General features: G+C 47.2%; 2 protein-coding genes across 4 annotated transcripts; one reads left to right on the top strand and one right to left on the bottom strand.

Moving 5' to 3' along the window:
• The first annotated feature begins 18,087 nt into the window (after window positions 1–18,087).
• On the top strand, window positions 18,088–21,395 carry LOC124661282 (protein GRAVITROPIC IN THE LIGHT 1-like). 3 transcript variants are annotated; one of them, XM_047199148.1, is made up of 3 exons: window positions 18,088–18,134; window positions 18,255–19,781; window positions 20,432–21,395. In XM_047199148.1, exon 2 carries the CDS (start codon window positions 18,442–18,444, stop codon window positions 19,765–19,767), a length of 1,326 nt encoding a protein of 441 aa, XP_047055104.1. In that variant the 5' UTR covers window positions 18,088–18,134; window positions 18,255–18,441; the 3' UTR covers window positions 19,768–19,781; window positions 20,432–21,395. The 3 variants fall into 3 exon arrangements, with proteins under 3 accessions (XP_047055104.1, XP_047055101.1, XP_047055103.1); XM_047199145.1 differs by lacking the exon at window positions 20,432–21,395 and having other exon boundaries at window positions 18,255–19,963; XM_047199147.1 differs by lacking the exon at window positions 20,432–21,395 and having other exon boundaries at window positions 18,092–18,134; window positions 18,267–19,963.
• LOC124661283 lies at window positions 19,990–21,034 on the bottom strand. The gene is made up of 3 exons (XM_047199149.1): window positions 20,689–21,034; window positions 20,539–20,602; window positions 19,990–20,296 (listed from the first exon to the last, which is right to left on the bottom strand). The coding sequence occupies exons 1-3, from the start codon at window positions 20,962–20,964 to the stop codon at window positions 20,127–20,129; spliced, it is 510 nt and encodes a 169-aa protein (XP_047055105.1). The 5' UTR covers window positions 20,965–21,034; the 3' UTR covers window positions 19,990–20,126.
• Window positions 21,396–23,071: the final 1,676 nt, after the last annotated feature.

Below are 23,071 nucleotides of genomic sequence, written 5' to 3' on the forward strand. Positions count from 1 at the left end.
CCGCTACAACTGAAAAGAGAGAATAGTTGACATAGGCATCCCAAATGGGCCTGCCAAAGATAGTACCCGGGGTTTAACGAAGGCCCACTACCCGAAGAATAAGAAGGTTCGAGAGCCCAAGATATAATAAGGAAAGTAGAATTGTAATAGGAAGTGTTGTTTGTAAATCTGGCGGGATGAGTTAGAAACCGTCCCGGACTCTGTAACTTGTACAAAACGAAACCCTCGGCTCCACCTCTTATATAAAGGGGGAGTCGAGGGACGAGGAGATCATCGAATCATTGTCTACAAACCCTAGTTTTCATAATCGTCGAGCACTTTTCGGCTGAAACCTTCGAGATCTACTTGCCCTCTACTTCTAACTAAACCCTAGCCTACAATCCTTAGGCATTGACAAGTTAATCCCTTGTCAATTGGCGCCGTCATTGGGAATTAGAGGCGTAAGGATCTGATCTCGATGGCACGTTCAAGATCTTCGACATCGTCAACCGGAAGCAACACTATGGATCGAGGTAAACAGATCGCTGCTGGTCTTGTTGATTTTGTTCCTCACCCACCCTCCCGTTTGGATGCATATGCGTATCCGGCGGAGCCCATGGAGATGACGTTCGGAAGGTTTCACTTTCGCGTCGAGAAGGAAGGATCGTATCGTGTCGAAATTCCGATTTCGTCGGGATCATCGGCGGTCGATTCCGATTTTTCAAGCTATGCATCGTCAACCGAGTCGGAAGAAGAAACTTCGGCAACACGTTACGTCGGCATCGAGCAAGAGAGAAACTCGCCAAGATCTTCGGCGACACATCGTTTGAGTCATCTGCGGACTCATATATAAGCGATGGCTCAAGCGATGTCGACGATTACGACTTCATCGACAAATCCATCACGAGTGGGCAAGGTCTTCATCAATCTCAACAATGATGTCACCAAACCCAACATAGATCCGAGTACAAAGTATCATCAGATTTATGCTATCGAAAATCAAGAAGAAACATCGGAGGCTTTCGACGATTTGGGGAATCCATATGTCGATCCCTCAGATCTAAGGAGAGGTATGGGCACTAAATATGATGGGCCCACACCACGTGTCAGAGTTCAACTTCCGCAAGCAGCACTGGGATAGAGCTGCAAAAGCCCTAGATGGTTCGGAGCCAATGACGACAACAGCTACAGCTCAAGAACTGCAAGCTTATCAATATAGGCTCGCACGAGCTGCTCGAGAAATAGAAAAACGAGACAGCTGAGTTGAACGGAAGAAAGGAGGCAGCTTCGCATCCAGCGAGGAGAAGGGCAGATCTAAGTGGACAATCTAGAGTTTCGGGTGATAGCCACGGGGAGGCTCGGAACGAGAGGAAGATCAAGGTTACAACACATACCCGAAGCAGACAGAGAGCACTTGGTTCAAAACCTCGACATGTCCTTTATGTCGATAGATACAAGAGGAAATATTATCCCTAAGACACCAGAAGCTGGGTATATGGCGACACAAGCTTACATCCTCGCATCCAGGCCACCCCCAGGAGATCCAAGGGAAACATTATACAATATGGCGTTAGCGAGGGTTGGAGCTATGGGGACAGCGTTCGTAGCAACGCCTCCCGAAGGAGCGGCAAGGCAAAATAGTCCACGACCTGCGGCGGCAACGGCGGCGGTTCTCGAAGGACCAAGCGGAGCAAGAGACACAGGAGCACAAGCAAGGGTTGATAGAGCGAGACAAAGCAGAAGGGATCATCGGCAATCCCCGGAGCTTAACGACGAGGATATGTGCGGCCTGCCGTGCTTCACAAGGAGAGTACGAAAAACTCGAGTCCCGTCGGGATTTAAGTTGCTCGATCACTTCAAAAAGTTCGACGGCCTGCAAGATCCAGAGGACTGGCTAATTGATTACCTCGAGACGGTGAAGTTAACTGGAGTAACTAGAGAAACAGCCATGCAAAGTATTCAGGTGCACTTAAGTGGAGCCGCACGATCTTGGATCAAAAAACTTCCGCCAGGGTCTATCGACAGCTGGGAAAGTTTCGAGGACGTATTCGTCAAAAACTTCAGATCCACGTGCAAAAAACCTGCGTCGTTAGAAGAGCTGAGAGCGTGTCGACAAAAACCAGATGAGTCAATGAGAAAATACATCCAAAGGTGGAACATCATAAAAAACTCGGCAGAAAATATATCTGACGAGAGAGCAATAGATGCGTTTGTCGCAGGAATTAGGCGTGGAGATTTTGTCGAGGACTTGGGAAGGACCAATCCAAAAACAATATCTGCGCTGATGGAGATAGCAAATAGATGGGCAGACGGAGAAGAGGCTGTCCACAATAAACGACACAGGTCGCCAGAGGAGGACCGTGGTCGAAATTATCAATCGAGGCGACGATTTCCTCGGCAGTATCCAAACTATGACGCCCCAGGGCAAATTTCGGCAGGATTTCGGGCAAACACAGGAGGAAACAACAGAGATGATTATCAGAGAAGCAATGAGCAGCGAAGCGATAATAGGGACGACTCCCGCAACAGACAAAATAGTGGGCCGAGGTTTCCGAGACCTTTCGTGTCCCCCGAAGAAATGCTGAACGGACCGTGCCAGATGCACTTCTTCCTCGACAGCAACGGGAAAAGACAGTCGGGGCACTGCGGAAAGAGCTGCCGAAATTTTCGAGGCAATGTTCGGATGCGCGAGAAACGCTCACGCTCGAGCAGCACAGAGAAACCCTCGGGAGCCCAGGAGCGAAGTTCATCTACCGCCACCTCCCGCGATTACAGACGACAATCGGCATCAGCTCAGAATAGCGGCAGCACCTCCACCACCACCTTACGTTGATCCTAACTCAAACGGAGCGGTGTCGATGATTCAGAAGGGAAGGCCGTCCAACAGAACTCAAAAAGTAATCTCGAGACAGGTGTTCATGGCGGAGAAAATGCCTCCACCAACGGTTGAGTACCTCAATTGGTCGGGGCAAGACATCGGCTTCACCATAGCGGATCACCCGCAGCAAGTTCCTCGACCGGGGCGAGTCGGCACTTATTCGCCGGCGGTTATTGCGGGTTTTGATGTTTCTCGAGTATTCATAGATGGTGGCAGCAGCTTAAACCTTATGTATGCGAGATACATTGAGGAAGATGAACATATCCTTAGCAAACCTGAAGCCAACGGACACAAGGTTCCACGGCATCACACCGGAGAAACCAAGTTACCCATTGGGGAAGATCAACCTCGAGGTTCAGTTTGGAACCCGAGAAAATTATAGAATCGAGAACCGGAGTTTGAAGTCGTGGATTTTCCATCGCGGTACCACGCTTTGTTGGGACGACCAGCATATGCTAGATTTATGGCCAGTACCACACTATACATACCTGTTGTGGAGATTGCCTGGACCCAAGGGACCAATCACAGTCAAAGGGAGCTTCGCCTTAGCGGATAAGTGCGACAAGGATTTCCATCGGTTATCAGAAACTTTCGGGATGCAAGCTGAGTATTTGGCGTCGAAAAGTATGACTGGATTACGACGTACTGCCGGACGTTGGAAGGCCAAATAAAGAATCAACTTTCAATACGAGAGAAAAATTCTAAGGAGGTGCGGATTCACCCGACGGATCCAAAAAAGACGACATCTATTGCAAACAACATGGATATCGCATAGGAAAGCGCGCTCGTCGAGTTCCTCCGTGAGAACTGGAAAATCTTCGCATGGTGTCCAGCTGACATGCCAGGAGTACCCAGGGAACTTGCCGAGCACCATCTAAATTTGGATCCATCAGCGAGACCAATCAAACAACCTTTGCGGCGTTTTTCGGAACCAAACCGCAAAGCTATGCTGTCAGAAATCAATCGACTACAAGAAGCTGGTTTTATCAAAGAGATATTCACAGAAGCCACATGGGTAGCAAATCCCGTAATGGTGCCGAAGAAAAACACTAAGGTCCTTCGCATGTGCGTCGACTTTACGTGTCTCAACAAACATTGTCCAAAGGATCACTTCCCCCTCCCGAGAATCGATCAAATTATCGACTCCACGGCTGGATGCGAACGTCTTTCCTTCCTGGACGCGTATTCTGGTTATAACCAGATCAGGTTAAAAGAAGAAGATGAAGTAAAGACTGCGTTCATTACACCTTATGGCGTGTTTTGTTACAGAACAATGCCCTTTGGTCTAAAAAACGCGGGAGCAACGTATCAGAGGATGATGCAGAAGTGTTTGGCGACACAGATTGGGAAAAACGTGCAAGTATATATTGACGACGTCGTCATAACATCAAAAGAAGGATCAACACTGATAGAGGACCTCAAGGAAACGTTCGACAACCTCAACAAATTATGTCTGAAGTTGAACCCGACGAAGTGTTCCTTTGGTGTCCCAGCAGGAGAACTCTTGGGATTTCTAGTCTCAGCAAGAGGGATTGAAGCAAATCCCGATAAAATACAAGCTATCGTAACAATGAGAAAGCCAACAAAGTTGAAAGAGATACAACGAGTTAGCCGGGCGAGTCGCGGCTTTGAGCAGATTCGTCGCCGAGGCTAGGAGAAAAAGCGTTACCATTCTACGCTTTGATAAAACAAGGAGACAAATTCCGGTGGAACGAAGAAGCGCGACGAGCTTTCGAAGATTTGAAGCGCAAAATCTCGACACCACCAATCTTGGTGGCACCAAAGGAAAAGGAACCTCTCCTGTTATATATCGCAGCCACGCCCCAAGTGGTGAGCACGGCGCTGGTTGTCGAAAGAGAAGAAGAAGGAAAACTCCACGGAGTACAGAGGCCAGTTTACTTCGTCAGCGAAGTTTTATCGCCGTCAAAACAAAGGTACCCTCAATACCAGAAGCTAGCATACGGAGTGTTCACAACAGCACGAAAATTGCGCCACTATTTTTCGGCACACCCGATCATAGTGGTCAATGAGGCTCCTTTGTCAAATATACTGAAACAATCCGGAAGCTACGGGTCGTGTCTCCCTTTGGGGAATAGAACTTTCCCCTCGGGACATCACGTATGAAAAAAGAAAAGCAATCAAGTCGCAAGTTTTGCCGGACTTCATCGCAGAGTGGATGGAGCTGCAGAACACAGGACCCCCAGACCTGTCGAGAACCTGGACCATGAATTTTGACGGGTCCAAGAGAGTAGAAGGAGCTGGTGCAGGAGTAATACTTATATCACCTGAAGGCGACAAATTAAAGTATATCCTTCGGATGACGTTCCCTAACGCATCTAACAATGAAGCAGAATATGAAGCCCTCATACACGGGATGAAGATGGCAAAAGCATGCGGTGCAACTCGACTAAAAATCTTTGGCGACTCACAATCGGTGGCCCAGCAAGTTATGAACCAATGTGATGCAGTCAATGATAGCATGGTAGCATACAAGGAGGTGTACAATGAACTCGAGAAGTTATTCGATGGATGCGAAGTAAACCACATCAGTAGATTGAGCAACGATGAAGCCGACGTCCTCGCAAACATCGGGTCGCAGTGCCTCCCAGTCCCGCCAGGAGTGTTTTGGGAAGAAATATCGGAGAGATCTACAAAACCAAAAAAGGTGCAGAAAAAAGACAAAACTTCGACACCCCTCGCAGAAACCACGGAGGATGAAGACGAACAAGAGCTTGTGATGATGGTACATGTTCCTTGGATGCAAGCATATGTATCATACATCCTCAGGAAAGAAATACCCGACGATCCAGTTGAAGCAAGGCGAGTAATTCGACGGTCTAAAGCTTTCACGGTGATCAAAGGAGAGCTGTACAAGCGAAGTATTTCAGGTGTTCTGCAAAGGTGTGTAACACCCGAAGAAGGAAGAGTAATTCTGAAGGATGTGCACGAAGGAATATGCGGCCACCACGCGAGTAGTCGAGCCATCGCAGCCAAGGTTTTTCGGGCAGGATTCTACTGGTTGACAGCAATCGAGGACGCCAAAGAAATAGTAAGGACTTGCGATGCGTGTCAAAGGTTCGCCGCAAAACCTCACTCTCCGGCGAGCAGAACTAGCACCAATACCTTTGTCGTGGCCCTTCGCACAATGGGGACTCGATATGGTGGGCAAGTTACACAAATCATGGCCGGGAGGAAAGGAATACATGCTAGTAGTCGTCGACAAATTTACAAAGTGGATAGAAGCGAAGCCGATAAATTCGCCGGATGGAGCATCCGCGATAAAATTCATAAAAGGCCTCGTTTTCAGATTTGGAGTGCCTCATAGCATCGTCACGGACAATGGCAGTAACTTTACATCCAACGAATTCAAAGATTACTGCAAAGAAGTGGGTATCAAGCTGCACTTTGCGTCAGTTGCACATCCTCAAACCAACGGGCAGGTCGAGAAAGCCAATGGCATCAAGAAACGCTTGTTGGGACCACTAGAAAAAGCTCGACATACCTGGCCTGAAGAACTACCAAGTGTGTTGTGGAGCATCCGAACAACACCAAATACGGCGACACAAGAAACCCCATTTTTTCTGGTCCATGGCGCGGAGGCAGTACTACCAATAGAAATAGAGCACGACTCCCCGAGAGTCACAGCGTATGATGAAGAAGCTTCAAGGACAGCATTGGAAGACGACATAGACGCACTCGATGAAGCTCGAGACGAAGTATTATCAAGGGTCACCAAATATCAACAGGACTTGAAGAATTACCACAGTCGACGTTTGCGGCCAAGATCCTTTCAAGTGGGAGATTTAGTTCTTCGGCTCACGCAAAAAAGTCATGAAAAACTCGAGTCACCATGGCTTGGTCCCTATATCGTCACGGAAGTAATCGGAGGAGGAGCATACATGATAAAGGACAAGAAGACAGGGGTGGAGGAGCAAAACCCTTGGAACGTGGCGCAACTCAGGCGGTTCTACGCCTAGAGCCAAAATATAGTCCTTGTAAAAACTTCAATGTACTGAAACGCCCACGAGTTTTCAGACGCACTCTTTTCCTTTTTCGGGGCACCGAGTGGGGCCGGGAAAGGTTTTTAATGAGGCGGGCTCGTGGTGCTGCAATATAATAAAGATAGTGGAGATATACTTCTTATTTTTCGACACGCTCGGGGGCTCAACGCCCAAGTCTCAAAATACATACAATATAGATTCAACTGAAATATTTCGCCTTGGTACATTAATACCTCGCCAAATATAACAAAATCGGAAGCCAGCAATCATAAATATAGTGTACACATCAAAAATCTTAAGTGCTTTGGTCTAAAAACCTCGCAATATAAATATAGAACTTCGACATCAAAGATACTCGAAGATTGGCAATCCATCCAAGGGAAAAACAAGGATGTCTTATTACAACAGAAAAGATAGATTTCAAGGAGAAAAAATAGTACAACTTTCGCCCAGTTAGGCTCGGGGGCTTCAACAACATAGAGGGCCTCGACAATATACAATAAGTTCCTTCGGAAATATAAAAAAAAAAAGAGAGGGGGAAATCAAAAAAGAGTGAGTTACAAGGTTTCCAATATAATTCAAGTCAGTTAAATCCCAAGATACTATCTACGGACAAGCCTCTGGTTGTTTTATGTTCAGCATAAGAACCCTTGATAAAGAACTCTGAGTCCATCCGAAGAAGTTCATCTATCATCGACTCGGCCACGGGAGCTACCATCGCATCGATTGAGTCAATATCATTTTTCCGACGCGTTTTCTTGGCCAAGCAACCAGCAACAATCTTCGTCAGGTCCAACTTTGGATAACAGATGTTTATCATAATCATGGCAAATCTCGCTCCAGCAGTGAGTTGAGCCCGCACAAAGTTATGAATGCGGGGAGCATCTCTGAATACTTCCAATAATTCGGGAAGAGTTTTTGGAACCTCGTTTCGCGGAAATAGATTCCTATAGACAAGGGTTAATGTCGCCGTGCAAAAACTGAGAAAATCGCGCACTTGGCAAGCACGGTCTTGGAACCTAACAATTTGTTGGGTTCGTTCAGGAGTGGCCCAGAACAAACAGCCATGATTAAGGGAAAGATTGACAAGAAGATTTGTTCTCTCATTCACTCTCTGATCTTCGGCAGCAGAATCAAGAACTGAGCCTGTTAAAGCGACAGGGCAAGAAATTGGAAGAAAGGCACAACAAAATAAAGAGAAGGGATCATAAGATCGCAAAAACGTACCTAACATATCTGTGCTAGCTTCCAGCATTAGCTCAAGCATACTATTTTCTCGGGTTGTGGCTCCCTTTGCTTCCAGTACAGCAGCATCCTTAGCAGCCATAGCTTCTTTGGCTTGATGAAGAGCAAGTTTTTCTCCTTCAGATGCTTTCCGAGATTGCTCCATCATGGCCAACGTCTGTTTCTTCATAGATTGAAGTTGTTGTCGAAGTTCTTGCAAATCTTCCGACAAATGTCCGCCTGACGAACTATCGAGGGGATTATGGTCGACTGGTACTTTCTTCGAGAAAGAAGATGCAGGTGAAGCAGCGAGCAGAGCAAGGAGTGGTCGAGTAATTGTCAAATATTAACTCGGAAAAGAAAGGCCCAGGATCAATGAAAAGCACGAAGAGGAATTTCATTACTTTCTAGAAAATTTACATGGACATTACAAAAGGAAGTTCTCCAGGGGGACTAACAGAGTAATTGTCGCCAAGGCTAAAATGGCGACAAGAGCAAAAGACAGAAAGAAAAAACAAGGAGGCATGCAACTAGACCTCCGGCCTCGAGGAGCTAGGAGTCGAAGCTGGCTTGATCCCGAGATACGCCAAGATCTTCTTCGTGTTGGGCTTGGCCGCCTTAATCAACGACCTCCATCTCGACTGCTCTATTTGATCGGTGTCGCCAACTTTCATCCAATCAAGCGTCTGTTGGCTGTCAGCAACAAGGGCAACAGTGTTTTCGACGACAACCTTCATATTTTCTCGACGCATCTTCGGTCCAAGGTCTTCTGATGAATTGAAAAGCTTGGCAAGGGCAAGGAAATTCGAAGGTTCCTCTTTCTTCGGGAAGAAGTAGGGGAACAACGCCGACAAACCTGCACTAGCATTTGCCACGCCTTCACGAATTTCGCGCCCATGAAACTTCAGAAGAGAAAGTGCGTCAAGGAGAGGGTCATTGACGGGATTCTCCAGATCAAAATCTTGGTTTGTTTGGGCTGCCACACGAGACAAAACATTAGTCGAAAATCAAGAAACAGGAAGTACAATAAAATAGAAAGGATTGATAATATTACTCAGAGTACGTCGACTTTGCGACTTCAGACGCTTGAGGATCCCTTGTTCGCGAGCAGCTTGTGCAGCTTTCTGCTCGTCTAAAGCAGATTCAGCATCTTTAAGCCTTTTCTGCAGTTCCTCGACACTAGCAGCCTTTGCTTTGGCATCATCAGCCTCGGCTTTAGCTTCGCTAGCGACAAGTTCGGCTTTCTTGCGAGCCGCCTCACTTTGCTCCAGTTTGTGAGCAAGTGCGTCGGCACGCTTATTGGCCTCTGCAAGTTTCTCTATCAAGATAAAAAAGCGGGGAGAAAAAATCAATAAATCGCGACAAACAAAAAGGAGCAAAATCAAGGAAGAACGGCAAATATAGAGGTTATTACCTTCGGTTCTGCTGGCATACTCGCGGTACCCAATAAATTGGGATCCGATGCGGATAAGATCTTTGATCATGGGCTGTCAAAGAAGAAAGACGTAAGAGAAAACATCGGCATTAAAAAAAGTGAGGACCTAAAAAAGAAAAATAGAGGAAATATAGATATCGACAAACTTACATCATCCAAGAGCTGCGACGAAGAGCTGCTCAATTGAGGAGGAGGCTCAGTGATCATTTCAACCCTTGCCCTTTTTGGTGAAGGGACAAGGGGGCTCGAAGGAGGAGTAGATGTATCAACATTTTGTTGAGGAGGCGACGATTCTTCTCCTTCAACGGGCTTCTCCGAAATAACTAAAGTGTATGACGTGCTCGTCCGAGGAGCTACGTCACGAGTTGGTACTTCTTCCTCGTCATCACTGCGAGTAAGGATCAATAGCATAAAAAGCAAGACAAGAAAAAACTTCGACTACAGAAATAAGAGAAAATCAAGGTAACTTACGAGCTGACGAGGGATGCAACATAAGGATCATAAGCCGCCTTCGGATGAGAAGGAACAACTTCCTCGGCTTTGGATGTGCCGGAATCTTCGACATCGTTCCTCTTCCTTTTCCTTTGTGGGGAAACAGCGGGAGGAGGAGATTGGACTGACGTAGTGTCCTCGGAAGACCCCGCAGATTTTCGAGAATCCACGGGATCATTCACAAAGGATGGAGCTTCTTGATTGTCGTCAGTAACAATGCCCATTTCTTCGACTTCTCCATCCTCAGGAAGAGGAGGAAGGGAAGCCATAGTAGGATGATTCTGCAGGAAAATAGCGGCAAAAGGAAAAATAGAGAGATATCAATACAGTGAGATGCAGGGAAAATTCAGAACAAGATAAAAATTCGAGAAGACAAAATACCTCGGGGAGAGGATTGGTGGAGCTGTATGGTTCCACGCGACAAGAAGAAGGAATAGGATCCCTCTTGCTCAGCGAGGTAATTCTTCGAATAAGCTTCTCCAAGTCCTTCACAGAAAGATCATTGGAGAGCCTATTGGCGTCATTGACACCAGAATACGTCCAGAGGGGATTTTTGCGAGCCTGAAGAGGCTGCACTCTAATCCTAAGAAAGTAGGCAGTGATTTGGACACCAGATAACTCTTTGCCTCGAGTATTTTGGAGCTGGTGAATACGAGACATAAGAGCTTCTGTCGCCTTTTTCTCTTCTTCGGAAGCTTCAGCATCCCAAGAGTAGCGGCGTTGAATTTTTGCGTTTCCGTCGAAAGGAACTATGTTGTGTTCCACGGAATTGGCACTTTCTTCGTGTATATAGAGCCACCTTTTGCGCCATCCTTGGACAGAGTCAAGAAATTTGACGTCGAAATAATCAACATCGGTGCGGACACAGATAACAACACCACCTATGTTGTAGGTGGCGTTGTGAGCGCCATTGCGGCGGAGGCAGAAAATGCGTTTCCAAAGAGCCCAATTAGGAGCGACTCCAAGGAAGCATTCGCAAAGCGTGATAAAAATAGAAATATGAAGGATGGAATTGGGGGTCAGCTGGTGCAGCTGAATTCCATAGACAAAGAGAAGACCGCGGAGGAAATCATGGATTGGGGTAGAAAGGCCGCGGATGAGATGATCAACGAAACTAACCCGGTACTCCATTGGAGGCTTGGGGTAGCTTTCTTCGCTGGGAAAACGGATGGCGTCTTCCTTCTTCATCAGGCCAAGCCTCTTCGAGCATATTGACATCTTGATTGGAGATTTTGGATCTCTCCCACTCAAGATCCTCAGCGGCCATCTTGGATTCCGGAGTGCTGTGGCGGGTGAGTCACGTACGCGGTGGCATCAACGAGCCTTGGAAAAGCAGTGTTCGTGTGTGCGGAAGATCGAAAAGAGTTGGGCGCGGGGAGTTCTTGCGAGAGGGGAGCAGATGTGCGGCGCAAGCGAAGGAGTGAACGGAGGTTGAAGAAAGGTTTATATAGGCTTCGGGAGAAGTAATGAACCGTTGGATGAGAAATCGTGTGGTGAAAAGAGATCCGAGTAGATAAGAGGGTAAAAAGGTATTTTTACGGAGATGGAATGGAACAGGCGTTACCGAACGTGCGCCAGGAAAAGCGGAGGACGTGTGTCCCCCACTTGCACGACGTGTCACCGTGGTGGGAACAATGGACCCACAAGGCAGAAAAATCTCGACTATTAATAGAGCTGAAGAGAATTTGACAACGGAAAATATGTCGACAAGAAAAATAAAAGGAGAATGGCGACAGGAGAAGTTATTTGAATACTTCGGGAGCTTTTGGTCAAAAACAAGTTTTTGCCCAAATGCTCGGGGGCTACTTCGATAAAAATAAAATTTCGACTACGGCAAATATAGAAATGGTGGGAGCCTACAACCAAGCACAAGTTCTTGGCTGTAGCCTCGGGGGCTACTCCCATCGGGAGCGCTGTTCGCGCACCCGAAAGATAAAAAAAAAATGAAGAGAAAGAATATCGGGAGATAATGGCAATATAGCGACAAGGTGGACTAAAATGTTGAGCCTACAACCAAGCACAAGTTCTTGGCTGTAGCCTCGGGGGCTACTCCCATCGGGAACGCTGTTCGCGTGCCCGATGAAATATAAAAAGAAAAAGAAAGAAAGATAGAAAAGCAAGAGAGTATATTTCGAGTTATAATTAACTCTACATATACTCCCATCGGGAGATTAATATAAGTCATATTTGACTCGATAAAATGTGCCATTCCAACAGCCGGAAAAGCACTCGACAACATATTCTCAGAACGCCAAAGTTGCGATCAATTTCTGAATGCCGCAAATTTGCGAAGGTAAGACCCCAGATCCATTCTGCTGGGCGTGGCATCGCCGAAGACTGCGCTCCGCTACTTTTATCCGTATCAACGGATACGAAGAAAAATCCTAACGGACGCGTTAGGTACTCGATAAATTTGACCGGGACTCGACGGAATGGTAAGACCTTAAGCGGCACCTGTCGAAGTTTACACCAGTATCCCGAGATCATGTCCGGGGACGTGATCTTGAAGTAGGTTTTTGCGGATTGCCACTAGAGCGGTTAACTAGTACCGATCCGTCGGATGAACTAGCCCCAACTACCAATATCCCTGTACAATATAGAAATTTATATAAAGAAATATAGAAAAGTTTAAATTGTTGAATAAGAATAAGCGAGTGGAGATTTTCCCCGATTCTACGATTCAAGCAAAATCTCGGGGCTACTCGACATAGGCATCCCAAATGGGCCTGCCAAAGATAGTACCCGGGGTTTAACGAAGGCCCACTACCCGAAGAATAAGAAGGTTCGAGAGCCCAAGATATAATAAGGAAAGTAGAATTGTAATAGGAAGTGTTGTTTGTAAATTTGGCGGGATGAGTTAGAAACCGTCCCGGACTCTGTAACTTGTACAAAACGAAACCCTCGGCTCCACCTCTTATATAAAGGGGGAGTCGAGGGACGAGGAGATCATCGAATCATTGTCTACAAACCCTAGTTTTCATAATCGTCGAGCACTTTTCGGCTGAAACCTTCGAGATCTACTTGCCCTCTACTTCTAACTAAACCCTAGCCTACAATCCTTAGGCATTGACAAGTTAATCCCTTGTCAATAGTCAAGTGAACCCATGAATCTCGGTCCACATTTTATCATAGGAAACACCTTTATATTGTTTTTATCTTGTTTTCTATTTGCTGCACTATTTTAATCTAAAAATACAAAAATATTTACTTTTTCTTATTTGCATCCAAAACACTAAAAACAATCAACCTCTTTACAATTTTTACTTAGTTACTTTATTTCATCTAGTTTTACTCGCTTTATTTTTACTTGTGTTTTATTTACTTACACGAAACCTTGTGCTTGACAACCACACGGTGGAGTTGGGGACACAAGGCTTTTATTTTGCTTGCAGGATTGCTGGAAGAAGGGAGAAGACAATACTCTTGGTCAAGTTCCCTGAGAGTTCGATATAAACCCTCGAGTCACCCTTGTGGGGAAAATACTCTGCTGATACAACACTCTGCACTTGGAGTCCCAACATCATCAGACGCCGGGCACTATTTGGGATCAATCCAAACCTAGTTTTTGTTTAGGGTGCGTGGCTGGGAGACTTTTTTTTTGTCCGGCGTCCCCAAACACCATTTGGGGGACTCGACTGGAGATGCTCTAACTGTGGTAAATCAATGGGTAACCAAATCTCCGACCCACGGTCAGTTACCATGTAGCCGGATCACAAAGTGAGTCCACCTAGAGGGGAGGGGGCTTGATGGCTCTTGTGTAGAAACCGCTCGAGGGCTAGAGAGAGGCAATCCAAACCAATCTAGGTTTTCGTCCCTCTCGCTGGTGACGCACCCGGTTTGTCCCGCCTCCGTTGACCACGGGGCCTTCGGTTTGTCCCGCCTCCGTTGACCACGGGGCCTTGGAGATGCAGTTGACCAGAACCCCTCACCGATAGGAAGGTTCTGGTTTATCTATTTTATTAACGTAGTTTTCTTATCTTTTTTGGAATGCTAAGGCATTGGCGATATCCTTAAATTAGAATAATGTCCTCCCGCTGCAGCTGCGTGCCTAGCGCCGGCAGAGGGCGTGTGAAGTTATCTTCCCGACGGATCCATGTGATCTAGCTGGTGTTCATGCTCGTGTTCGTTAGTATGGTTACATGTCTGATTCTTCTGATCTATAATTTTCATAACACAAACGCTAGGCTACAGTTGATTGTAAAAAATCATGATACAAAAAAGGTTCGTATGTATCAAAAAGAATTAGAGTATGTACCCAACATTTTCCGTTTAGTCTATCGAATCGTGAAATTATGGTGCAAAAAATCCTCCAATGGTACAAAAATAATTTTGTATGTAATATTTTCTCTCTACGCATATAACATTTTCAAATGTTACATCGTTTTACAACATTTCTCTGCAGTATATCCAACATTTTTTCCTAACTCATACAACATTACAGGAAGACATTTGTAATATTGGTGCAATTTTCTTGTAGCATAAGTAGATAAATAATTGTACCGCTTTGCTCATACTTATACAACGAAAATGATCCACGTATGTAAAAATTGCAACATTGTGTGTAACATAAAAAAATTCCCCAAAAAATTGACCTTCGCCAATGACCATGGCAACAACACCATGGCCGGCCGATTCGAGCTTGGCGCTGCCAGGGCTGCCAAGGAGGGGCGGAGGTAAGGTAGAAGGGGTTCCCCGAGCTCACTGGAGATTAATTGGACTCGCCGGATATAGATCCGGGGGCTGCTAAGTCTTCACTCTTGGATTTGGAGGTCCGTCCTTGAGCGTCAATGGCGGTGGCGCATGGTCCGCTTAGGCGCGGGCACGCAGCAGGCTGCAACACTAGGGACGAGCAGCGGACGACACCCGGGGAGGCGTGGGTCGAGAGAAGGCCAATGGCGGCCGAGCGAGCATTCACGGGAGTGGGAGCGTGAGATGGCCGGCTAGAGGCGGCGTAGATGCGGGAGGGTGTGATGGCCGAGCGGCAGCAACGACGGCATGCAGGTCTGGCGGCCGGCAGGATAGCTCGTACCAACCATGAAGGTCGCGAGGTTCCTTGGTTTTGCCAATGGGAACCAGAAGTTGTGGGTCAATGGAGGTGAGGAGAGAGAACCGGCTGTAACTACAATCAATTTTTTCGATAAAGGGAATATATTAATATCAAGAAGATACCAAATACACTCAGCCTCTGCAACAACGCACCGCCCTAATGGCACTACGAATGCACACAGCCAAACACAAGAAAAGAAAACTAAGAAACGAAAGTCCCGCTACAATCAATTGTTAGATAGAGTTTTTCTTTTCACAATTGTCGATGTTTGTTGCTCTAATGCACGCCTTGGCACGGCGATTTACTTCCTATCTACTACGCGCTTGACTCTCGTGAGGAAAGGGCAAGGACGTCAGCCTGCATTCTTCTCGCTCCAAGGCTTTGTATTTTTCGGAAAAAAATGATTTTTTCCCCTAGGGGTTACCGAACAAATCTCTTTGGTTCGAGAATGCTCATTGCTAAAAGTGCGCAACACAATCTTCAAACATAGAAAAAAAACTCATATGTCAGCAATTTCGAAAAAAGAAGAAACTCATATGTCAGCAGCAGAATTCGTCAACGCAATCAGACGACAAAACATCCGCGGGTGCACACAGACGGCGGCGTACGTACGCCGATCTGCGCCGACACCGAATCAACAGCCGCCTCTCTCACACCATCGCGTCGACGATGTCCGTGCGCGACACCTCGACTTTGGCCCGGCACAGCGGGCAGATCGTCTTCCTCCTGAGCCACGGGTCGACGCACTCGGCGTGGTAGATGTGGCCGCACACGCGCAGCCGCCGGCACTTCTCGTCGCCGGCGAGCAGCCCCTTGCATATCGCGCAGAGCGCCTCCTTGTTCAGCAGCCCCTCCTTCGCATGGCTTGCCTCGGCGCGGCGCCGAACGATGGCGCAGCGCACCGCCCAGACGATCGCAGCTACGACCGCGATGAGCGCAACCACGGCGAGAATTATCCAAAGGACGGAGAGGCCGGCGAACTCAGCCATCGGGATTTCGGTTCGAGTTGCTACTCTAATGCGGCACGTACGCAGTATCCGATATTCATATCTCTGCATATGAACGTGAGAGTTCAGGACGCTTCTAATAAGTTTGTTAATTGGTTTCTGATACTCCTCTAATTAAATGAGTTTGTTTCGGAAAGGAAACAGATTCCTGCAATTACAGATGCGAATAAGCAACGCGATTTCGTTCCAATTCCAAGTTTCCATACAACATCTCTAGTCAAAATAAATTAATTCTAGGTAAAAAATTTTTTTTGCCGAAAGGGACAAAAATCAGCGCTTACCTGAAGTGGAGTCGATTCAGTGACACGACCCGAGAGGGAAGCAGATCGTGCTAGTTCACGATGCCTGCCTGTTGAGTGTTGACAGAGACGCGCAGAGTGGCATCACGTCCAAGCATGAGCTAGCTAATTCGAGATTTAATATATTCGAGTGGTTAATCACGAGCGGAGGAGCCTAACTTGCATTTATTTACAGGTAGATCACACAAAGATGGCAATACTTTACCATGAATCCTGACGTGTTTAGCAAAACTTTATACTACACCAAAGTTTCAGCACATTGGTGCTTTGCCGCTTTGGGTTGTTTTTAAGTACACACGTTGGGTACATGCAAAGGTGTTTGATCGTGGAATTCATTATTTAGTCTCAATACCAAGTGTCTGCATGGGTTTAAGCAATAAAATGAGTCGTTAAAGAGAACTTGATTTATCATTCAATACAAATACTATTTCATACCACGAAAGTGGGAGTACATACATTGATCACACCGACCTCACATCTCTTCTTTTGTATAGGTACAAGCATCACTATTCACTAGGACGCAACCTCGCCCGTGTTATCTTCTCAATTGGAATTCACCTCACCCTGACACTCTTCCACCATCTTTCTTGTATATTCAAACAATCTCAACCGTCTCCTACATTTCTACTATGTTATCACAGGCATTGCATGCTCAGATTTACGCTTTCCTTTTCGGTCTTACCTAAGCATCTGCCCCTTTTCCTCTATAACCTTGTCGCCCATCTCTCACATGTCGTAAATATGCCGCCTAGCCCACCATTGCCATCTTGCCTGCCATTGGTCCTTCGGGGCACCGAGGATGTTGTTAGCCCCCCTAAGATCTTTCTCGCTGACACTTATTATATGGAGCGATCCCAGAAAAAATCTAGCGTGGGCAAACATGCAGAGGGGCACTTTTACTACAAATTAAGAAAAATGCTCTTTTCCCGGTACAAATATGAATTAATTTTATTGAATTTGAAAAAATTGGGTCGGCGCTTACACCCTACTTGGGAAAAAGGTTTGTGCCTGCTTTGCGACCTTACCGCTATCACCTTTTAGCCTCTCCTACTTCTTCATCTTCCTCTCTTCCCTACTCTCACCTTCTTGCTCTTCCTCGTTGTTTCCTTCCTCTCGGACCCCTCGGCACGAATCTGTGTCGGGAGTATAAATTTTGTTATTATTTATCGAATAATTTATGGGGCGTCATTGATGAGTGATCGAAGAACTGACACTATATTCAAACACTGTACCTCTCCCACAATCAAATTTCAGCAGCCAAGAAAACTTTTGTTTATTGCAACGTGACACCCCATCTGAATATCCCCCTTCTATCCCCGGGGTAAGATCTGGAATGGAAGGCCGGAAGTCAGATCTGCAGTTACAGAGTCTAAATTAATGAGATGGTCAGTTACAGTCCTCCGGAGAGCCAGAGAGCGCCAGGCAGCTCGCGAGATTAGGGTTTTTCCAAGCCCCGCTTCCTTCGGTCGGCCGCACCCTCTCCCCTCATCAAACCCTTGGGGTGTGGGGATTACAAAACAAATCCGCCCACTTCCCTTCTCGTCCTCGATCCACCCCTTTTTCTTTCTTGTTCGAATCCATTGGAGCCCACGAGGTCTCTCTCTCACTGCCTCCCATAACCTCCCTGCCCTCCACTCACCCGGACGAAGATTCTGCGTCACCACCACCGGCACCACATCACTCTTCTTCTTCTTGCAGGCTTTTCGCTTCTTCCATTCCGTGCAGGCCCGCCGTCCCTGGAGCTCCCGTATTCGACCGGCCACCGAAGAAAGGTAAAGCACCGTATCACTGTTCACTTACTAGGATTGGACCGTTACATGATCGATCGAGTTCTTGTTTTGATCTTCTGTTCTTCTTGCCAATCGTCTAAACTCGAACCCCACATATACCAGTTTTTCTTTCAGGTAACCGTAGGTTCTTGGCATTGATCTGATCGAATTAAGTGCAGCTCAATCTCGTCGAAATAAGCCGTGATTTTTAATCTGGGAATCCGTGCACGTTTTGACTTCCTGTCTGAAACAGCCTGAAGAAAGAACTCTCGCTGTCGGAACCTTGCACGGCGGCGGGATTAATCCTCCGATGGAGGCGACGACGAGGAAGGCGAGGAGGACGCCGTCCGGCCTGCTGTGCCGCATCTCCGACATCTGCAAGGTGCACTCCGTCGGCGTCGCGCCGACAGTCCGCGAGAAGAAGCCCAAGGCCGAGGCCGACAGCACCGCCACCGGCGGCGAGAGCAGCGAGGACGGCGCGCACCTGAAAGTGCACCCGCGGCTGGTGTCGTCCGACAGCAGCGAGTGCCTCTCTGAAACCTCCTCTGCCCGCTGCGAAGAGGCGGTTGTCGATAAGCTCCTCGACGCGATTTCTGGCCTCAAGGTGGCCTATGTCAATCTTCAGCAGGCTCTTATGCCGTATGACCCTGAAGAGATTATGATCGCCGACGAGCGTTTTGCGTCGGTGCTTGAAGAGACTGCCGAGCTGAAGGATCTGTATGTTAATGTGAAGGAATGGAGCAACCCAAGGTACCCGTACCATCTGAACTCTAGAATTCAGGAGCATCAGAATTTGGTCATGGAGTTGCAGGCTGACATCTGCAAGAAGGACTCTCAGATCGGTTGGCTTCGGCCGGAGTTGGACGAACTGGAAAGGAAGAACGTGGAGCTGGAAGAGAAGATTGGTCGGAGTGCGTTGTGCAGAGAAGGATCCTTCACAGTCAGAAGAGGGGTGTCAACTGAAATGTTCATGGATCTTTACGAGCGTTCAGCGAAGTGTATCCACGATTTTGCTAAATTCGTCATTGGCTGGGCAAAAGTTTCTGGATGGAACCTCGGCCAATCCACATTTCCGATCGACAGTCATGTTGTATATGAGAGAAAGGCTGACAAGAAGTATGCTGTTGAGGCCTATTTCGCTTGTGTGATGCTAATGGGGGACAGAGGGGACTATATATCCCTGGATTCATTTGACTGTATTATGAGTTTCAGAGATCCGTTTGATGCTCTCATGAGTGATCCAGATTCCAATTTCGGGAGATACTGTAGAGCGAAGTATCTGCTGGCTGTGCCCCAGAGTATGGAGAATTCATTCTTTGGAAATTTGGATCACAGAGCATTTGTCGAGAGCGGCGGTCATCCGAGGACACAATTTTACCAGAAATTTGTGAAAATGGCAAGATACGCATGGGCATTACTCGCAGTTGCTCGCTCCCTGAATCCTAGAGCTGAAATGTTTTATGTCAATAGTGGTGTTCAGTTTCGAAAGGAACATATGGAGAGTACGCCAGCCAAGATGACCACGGAGGAGGAGAAGTTCATTGTTGGGTTTACTGTCATGCCAGGATTTAAGGTTGGATGCACTGTCGTCAGGTGCAGGGTTTATTTGTCTAAGGTTAACACAGTGGACTTCTGAATAACAAACATTAGGTAAGCAGAATCAGTGTTAGCTCTATAGTAAGTCTGATGACTTAAGTTTCTGTTAAGCTCCTCCTATATTCAGCCTATTTTTGAGCATTAGCTAGTAGATAATAGCTCATAATGTTAGCATGTAGAATATTGTGTCGATGTGTATAAATGTTTCAGTGGTTCATTCAGTTTTCCCTAAATCATACATCTACTTGATATATGAACGAAATTGAGTTGGAATGTGCATCTTCTCCTCCATTCCAATTCACATAGACAGCCCAATACAGTTCTAATTCCTTGAGGTTATAACATCCATCTATTTATCTAACCATGAGTCAAACAATGGGTATGATGGTAAAAAGAAGTTCATCTGCCGAAGAGTTTGGAAAAGAAGTTCGTCGGTTTAGAGTTCTGTGCGCATGCCACATGCATATATCTTCCTAGTTTGTCAACCTGCCTTGGCTCGCCCCTTGTGTCTTTCTTGCAAACTTTGCAGGTCTTGTCAACCCAACCTTCCTCCACATATTCCCCATCAACTACATTCAGAAACAAATTGGTTGTTCAGTACTCAGTGGCATGTTTTTTCGTATTACTTCTGCAAAAAATGCAATACTACTTGGACGTATAGTCATATTAATTCTAGCAGCCTTTTCTGCATTTCTGCCTACCAGGATATATGTATAAACTCAGCAAAAATGCACTACCTGAGTAGTAAAAGTACACAAAACATATCTGAGACACCGTTACTGCAATGATCGGCAGGGTATAGATAACGTACCATCAACATATGACTTGAAGAAATCCTTGTAAGTGCCACCAATTTTCCTCCTAAGGGCTGCATACTGAATTGCAAATCCAACCAGAAATGCATCAGCAATAAGGAAAATTTCAGAACCTGCTGTGCATTGGTGACTCGATATCTGTATACCTGTTCCCTTGTCATCCTTCCTTCCTCTTTGATGGAATCCCTGGCTTCATACAGCAGCTCCGCATCCTTCTCTGACCGAACTTGGGAGAAGTCCAGCGCCTCCGTGATGTTCCCGAACAAGGACTGCTTGGGCACCTTCTCCTCCTCCTCATCTGCTTTTGCGTAGGCCTTCACTGATCTGGGACTGGCACTGCTTGGTTTGAAGCATGGCATACTCTGGTGAAGCCCAAACGAGGAGCTCTGCGAGGGGGGCAGCACGAGAGCCCTCATGGCCATGGTTGGTTTGATCAGCTGGTTGTTTGGTTCTCCTTCACCACAGGTAGAAGAACTGAAGCTTGGTGAGTGATCCACATCTACGGCTTATATATATATATGTAGGGGAATTTGGCGTGCACAAGTGGCAGTTTTGTGGAGGTTAACACGGCTGCGTGGTGCAAGGCAAGCCTGATGAAATGAGAGGGAAGTACCGGCCGCGCGCTGTGTCTGGTCAGGAATGGTTTAGGCAGCGTGGCTGACTGGCCAGTTCTCAGAGTTGGTGACTGCAGAGGCAGGCGAATATGTGGAGGACTGTTCTCCTTATGAAAAATAGGCAAGTATATAACCTAAGGGGAAAAGTGCTAACTGTTGAATGACCACTGTAAGTAGAACATATCTCAGCTTCTTAAATTGAGTGACCTATGTAATAAATCGAATAATTGATGGGAACTTTCTCTACGAGAACATACTTTATATACTTGAAAATTATTGTTTCTAAGCATTTTCTGAACCATGTTACTCGTTCCAACTTTTTTTTTTCGAATTGATGGGCTCAAGCCCCCGATTTCATTCAAAATGAAACCAAAATAAAGCCCACAGTTTGTTGCAGGAACCACAAGAACCACCTCTCTATCCAGCTAATATTACAGACCCTAGCCAAACACTAGCTTCCCAGAGAAACTAAATTTCCAGAGGAAAAACTACAGGACTCATGATACCTTACCTATCAAATTTTCTATACATCTACACCGAAACATCAACATCCCCACAGCTTCTGTTCCAACTCTTTTTTAGCCTACTTTAATTCTTTAATGTTCAGCGCCCAGCATGATCTCCTACTGTAGAACTCCAAAAGGCCACTTTTGCCAACAGCTGCGCTACGATGCGATGTTCCTGCCGCACGTTTGCTTTCCATCAACCTGAAATCTGATACACAACATTAGTAGGATCATGCGCGCAAACATGATCAAACTATGTTGTGCTCCTAGTATTCCATATTGATCAGATCACATAAGCAACACCCACACCAATAATATTCTAGCTTTACCATCAAAATTCTCAATCCTGACACTAATGACTTGAAACCTAACGTGCAAGTTCACCAAACCAGTTGCACATTTAACTATGCCCCACATATACCTTGCTAGCTTAGAGTATGGTTTCAAACTCATCAGAGAAATAAAATTTACAATCTCTACCTTTCAAACCCCTTTTCAGGAGAACATCTTTACTCTAAATACTATTGTTCTATGTAGATTCATTCGCGAAAAAAACAGCCCCTCGTTCCCCCTCGTCGCTCCCGTGGGCGACGGGAGGGAACCCTAGCCGCCACCGGCCCAGACCCCTCCCCCTGCTCCTCCCTCCCCTCGCCGGCGCCGGAGGGCGTCGCTGGGCAAAGCACGGGCGCTGGCGGCGGCGGGGACTCCTCTCCCCCTCGCGCGGAAGACTTGGCGCGGGCCGACGGGGCCGGTGAGGGTGGCGCGCTTGACGAGGGGCGTGGCGGCGCGGCTGCCTCAGCAGCGGCGTGGCGGCGTCCCCGTTCTGGAGGCGGCGACTGCCCTCGGGCGGCCACCAAGTCCGGCGGCGGGCGGCGCGGCCAAGCTGTATTCTCGGGTGGCCAGCGACGGCGACGGCGCTGGGGATGGCGGCGACGGCGCTGGGACAACGGCGACGGCGCTGGCGTCAGGTGGTGCTGGGTGGCCGGAGATGGCGCCATGGCGGCGCATGCTTGCTGGCTCGGGTCTGGGCCCTTCGGGCCCGATCTGGGTTTGGTGGGCCCCGGCCGTTCTGCCCTCCTGCGCCTGGGTGCGGCCAGGCACCTCCTCCTTGTCTGTCCTCCTCGGCTCCGAGCGCATGGTGCTGTTGCTCTGGCCGGGTTGAGCGGAACTGATGAGGTCTAAGACCTAGTTTGTGGCCCGATCTCGCGTTTGACCCGAAATCAAGAGGGGAAAAGAGGAAGAACACGAAGAACACGAAGAACAACACCACACACGCCAACCCGATATAATCGAATCTTACTCTCGTGGCTCGATGGACCACGCCAATAGAATCAACCGGAAGAGACGCGAGGTAGAATTCCGGATTGAGAGATCGGGGTTGGAGATGGAGACCGGTGAGGGAGAGAGAG

The sequence above is a fragment of the Lolium rigidum genome, chromosome 6 (genome assembly GCF_022539505.1).
Source record: "Lolium rigidum isolate FL_2022 chromosome 6, APGP_CSIRO_Lrig_0.1, whole genome shotgun sequence".
Classification (NCBI taxonomy): domain Eukaryota; kingdom Viridiplantae; phylum Streptophyta; class Magnoliopsida; order Poales; family Poaceae; genus Lolium; species Lolium rigidum.

Coding starts and splice junctions, on each gene's coding strand:
- LOC124661282 (XM_047199148.1), top strand. CDS start 18,442: ATGGAGGCGACGACGAGGAAGGCGAGGAGGACGCCGTCCGGCCTGCTG.
- LOC124661283 (XM_047199149.1), bottom strand. CDS start 20,964: ATGGCCATGAGGGCTCTCGTGCTGCCCCCCTCGCAGAGCTCCTCGTTT. Junction 20,603..20,688: donor GAAGGATGACAAGGGAACAG/GTATACAGATAT, acceptor TTTGCAATTCAG/TATGCAGCCCTTAGGAGGAA. Junction 20,297..20,538: donor CTTCAAGTCATATGTTGATG/GTACGTTATCTA, acceptor TTCTGAATGTAG/TTGATGGGGAATATGTGGAG.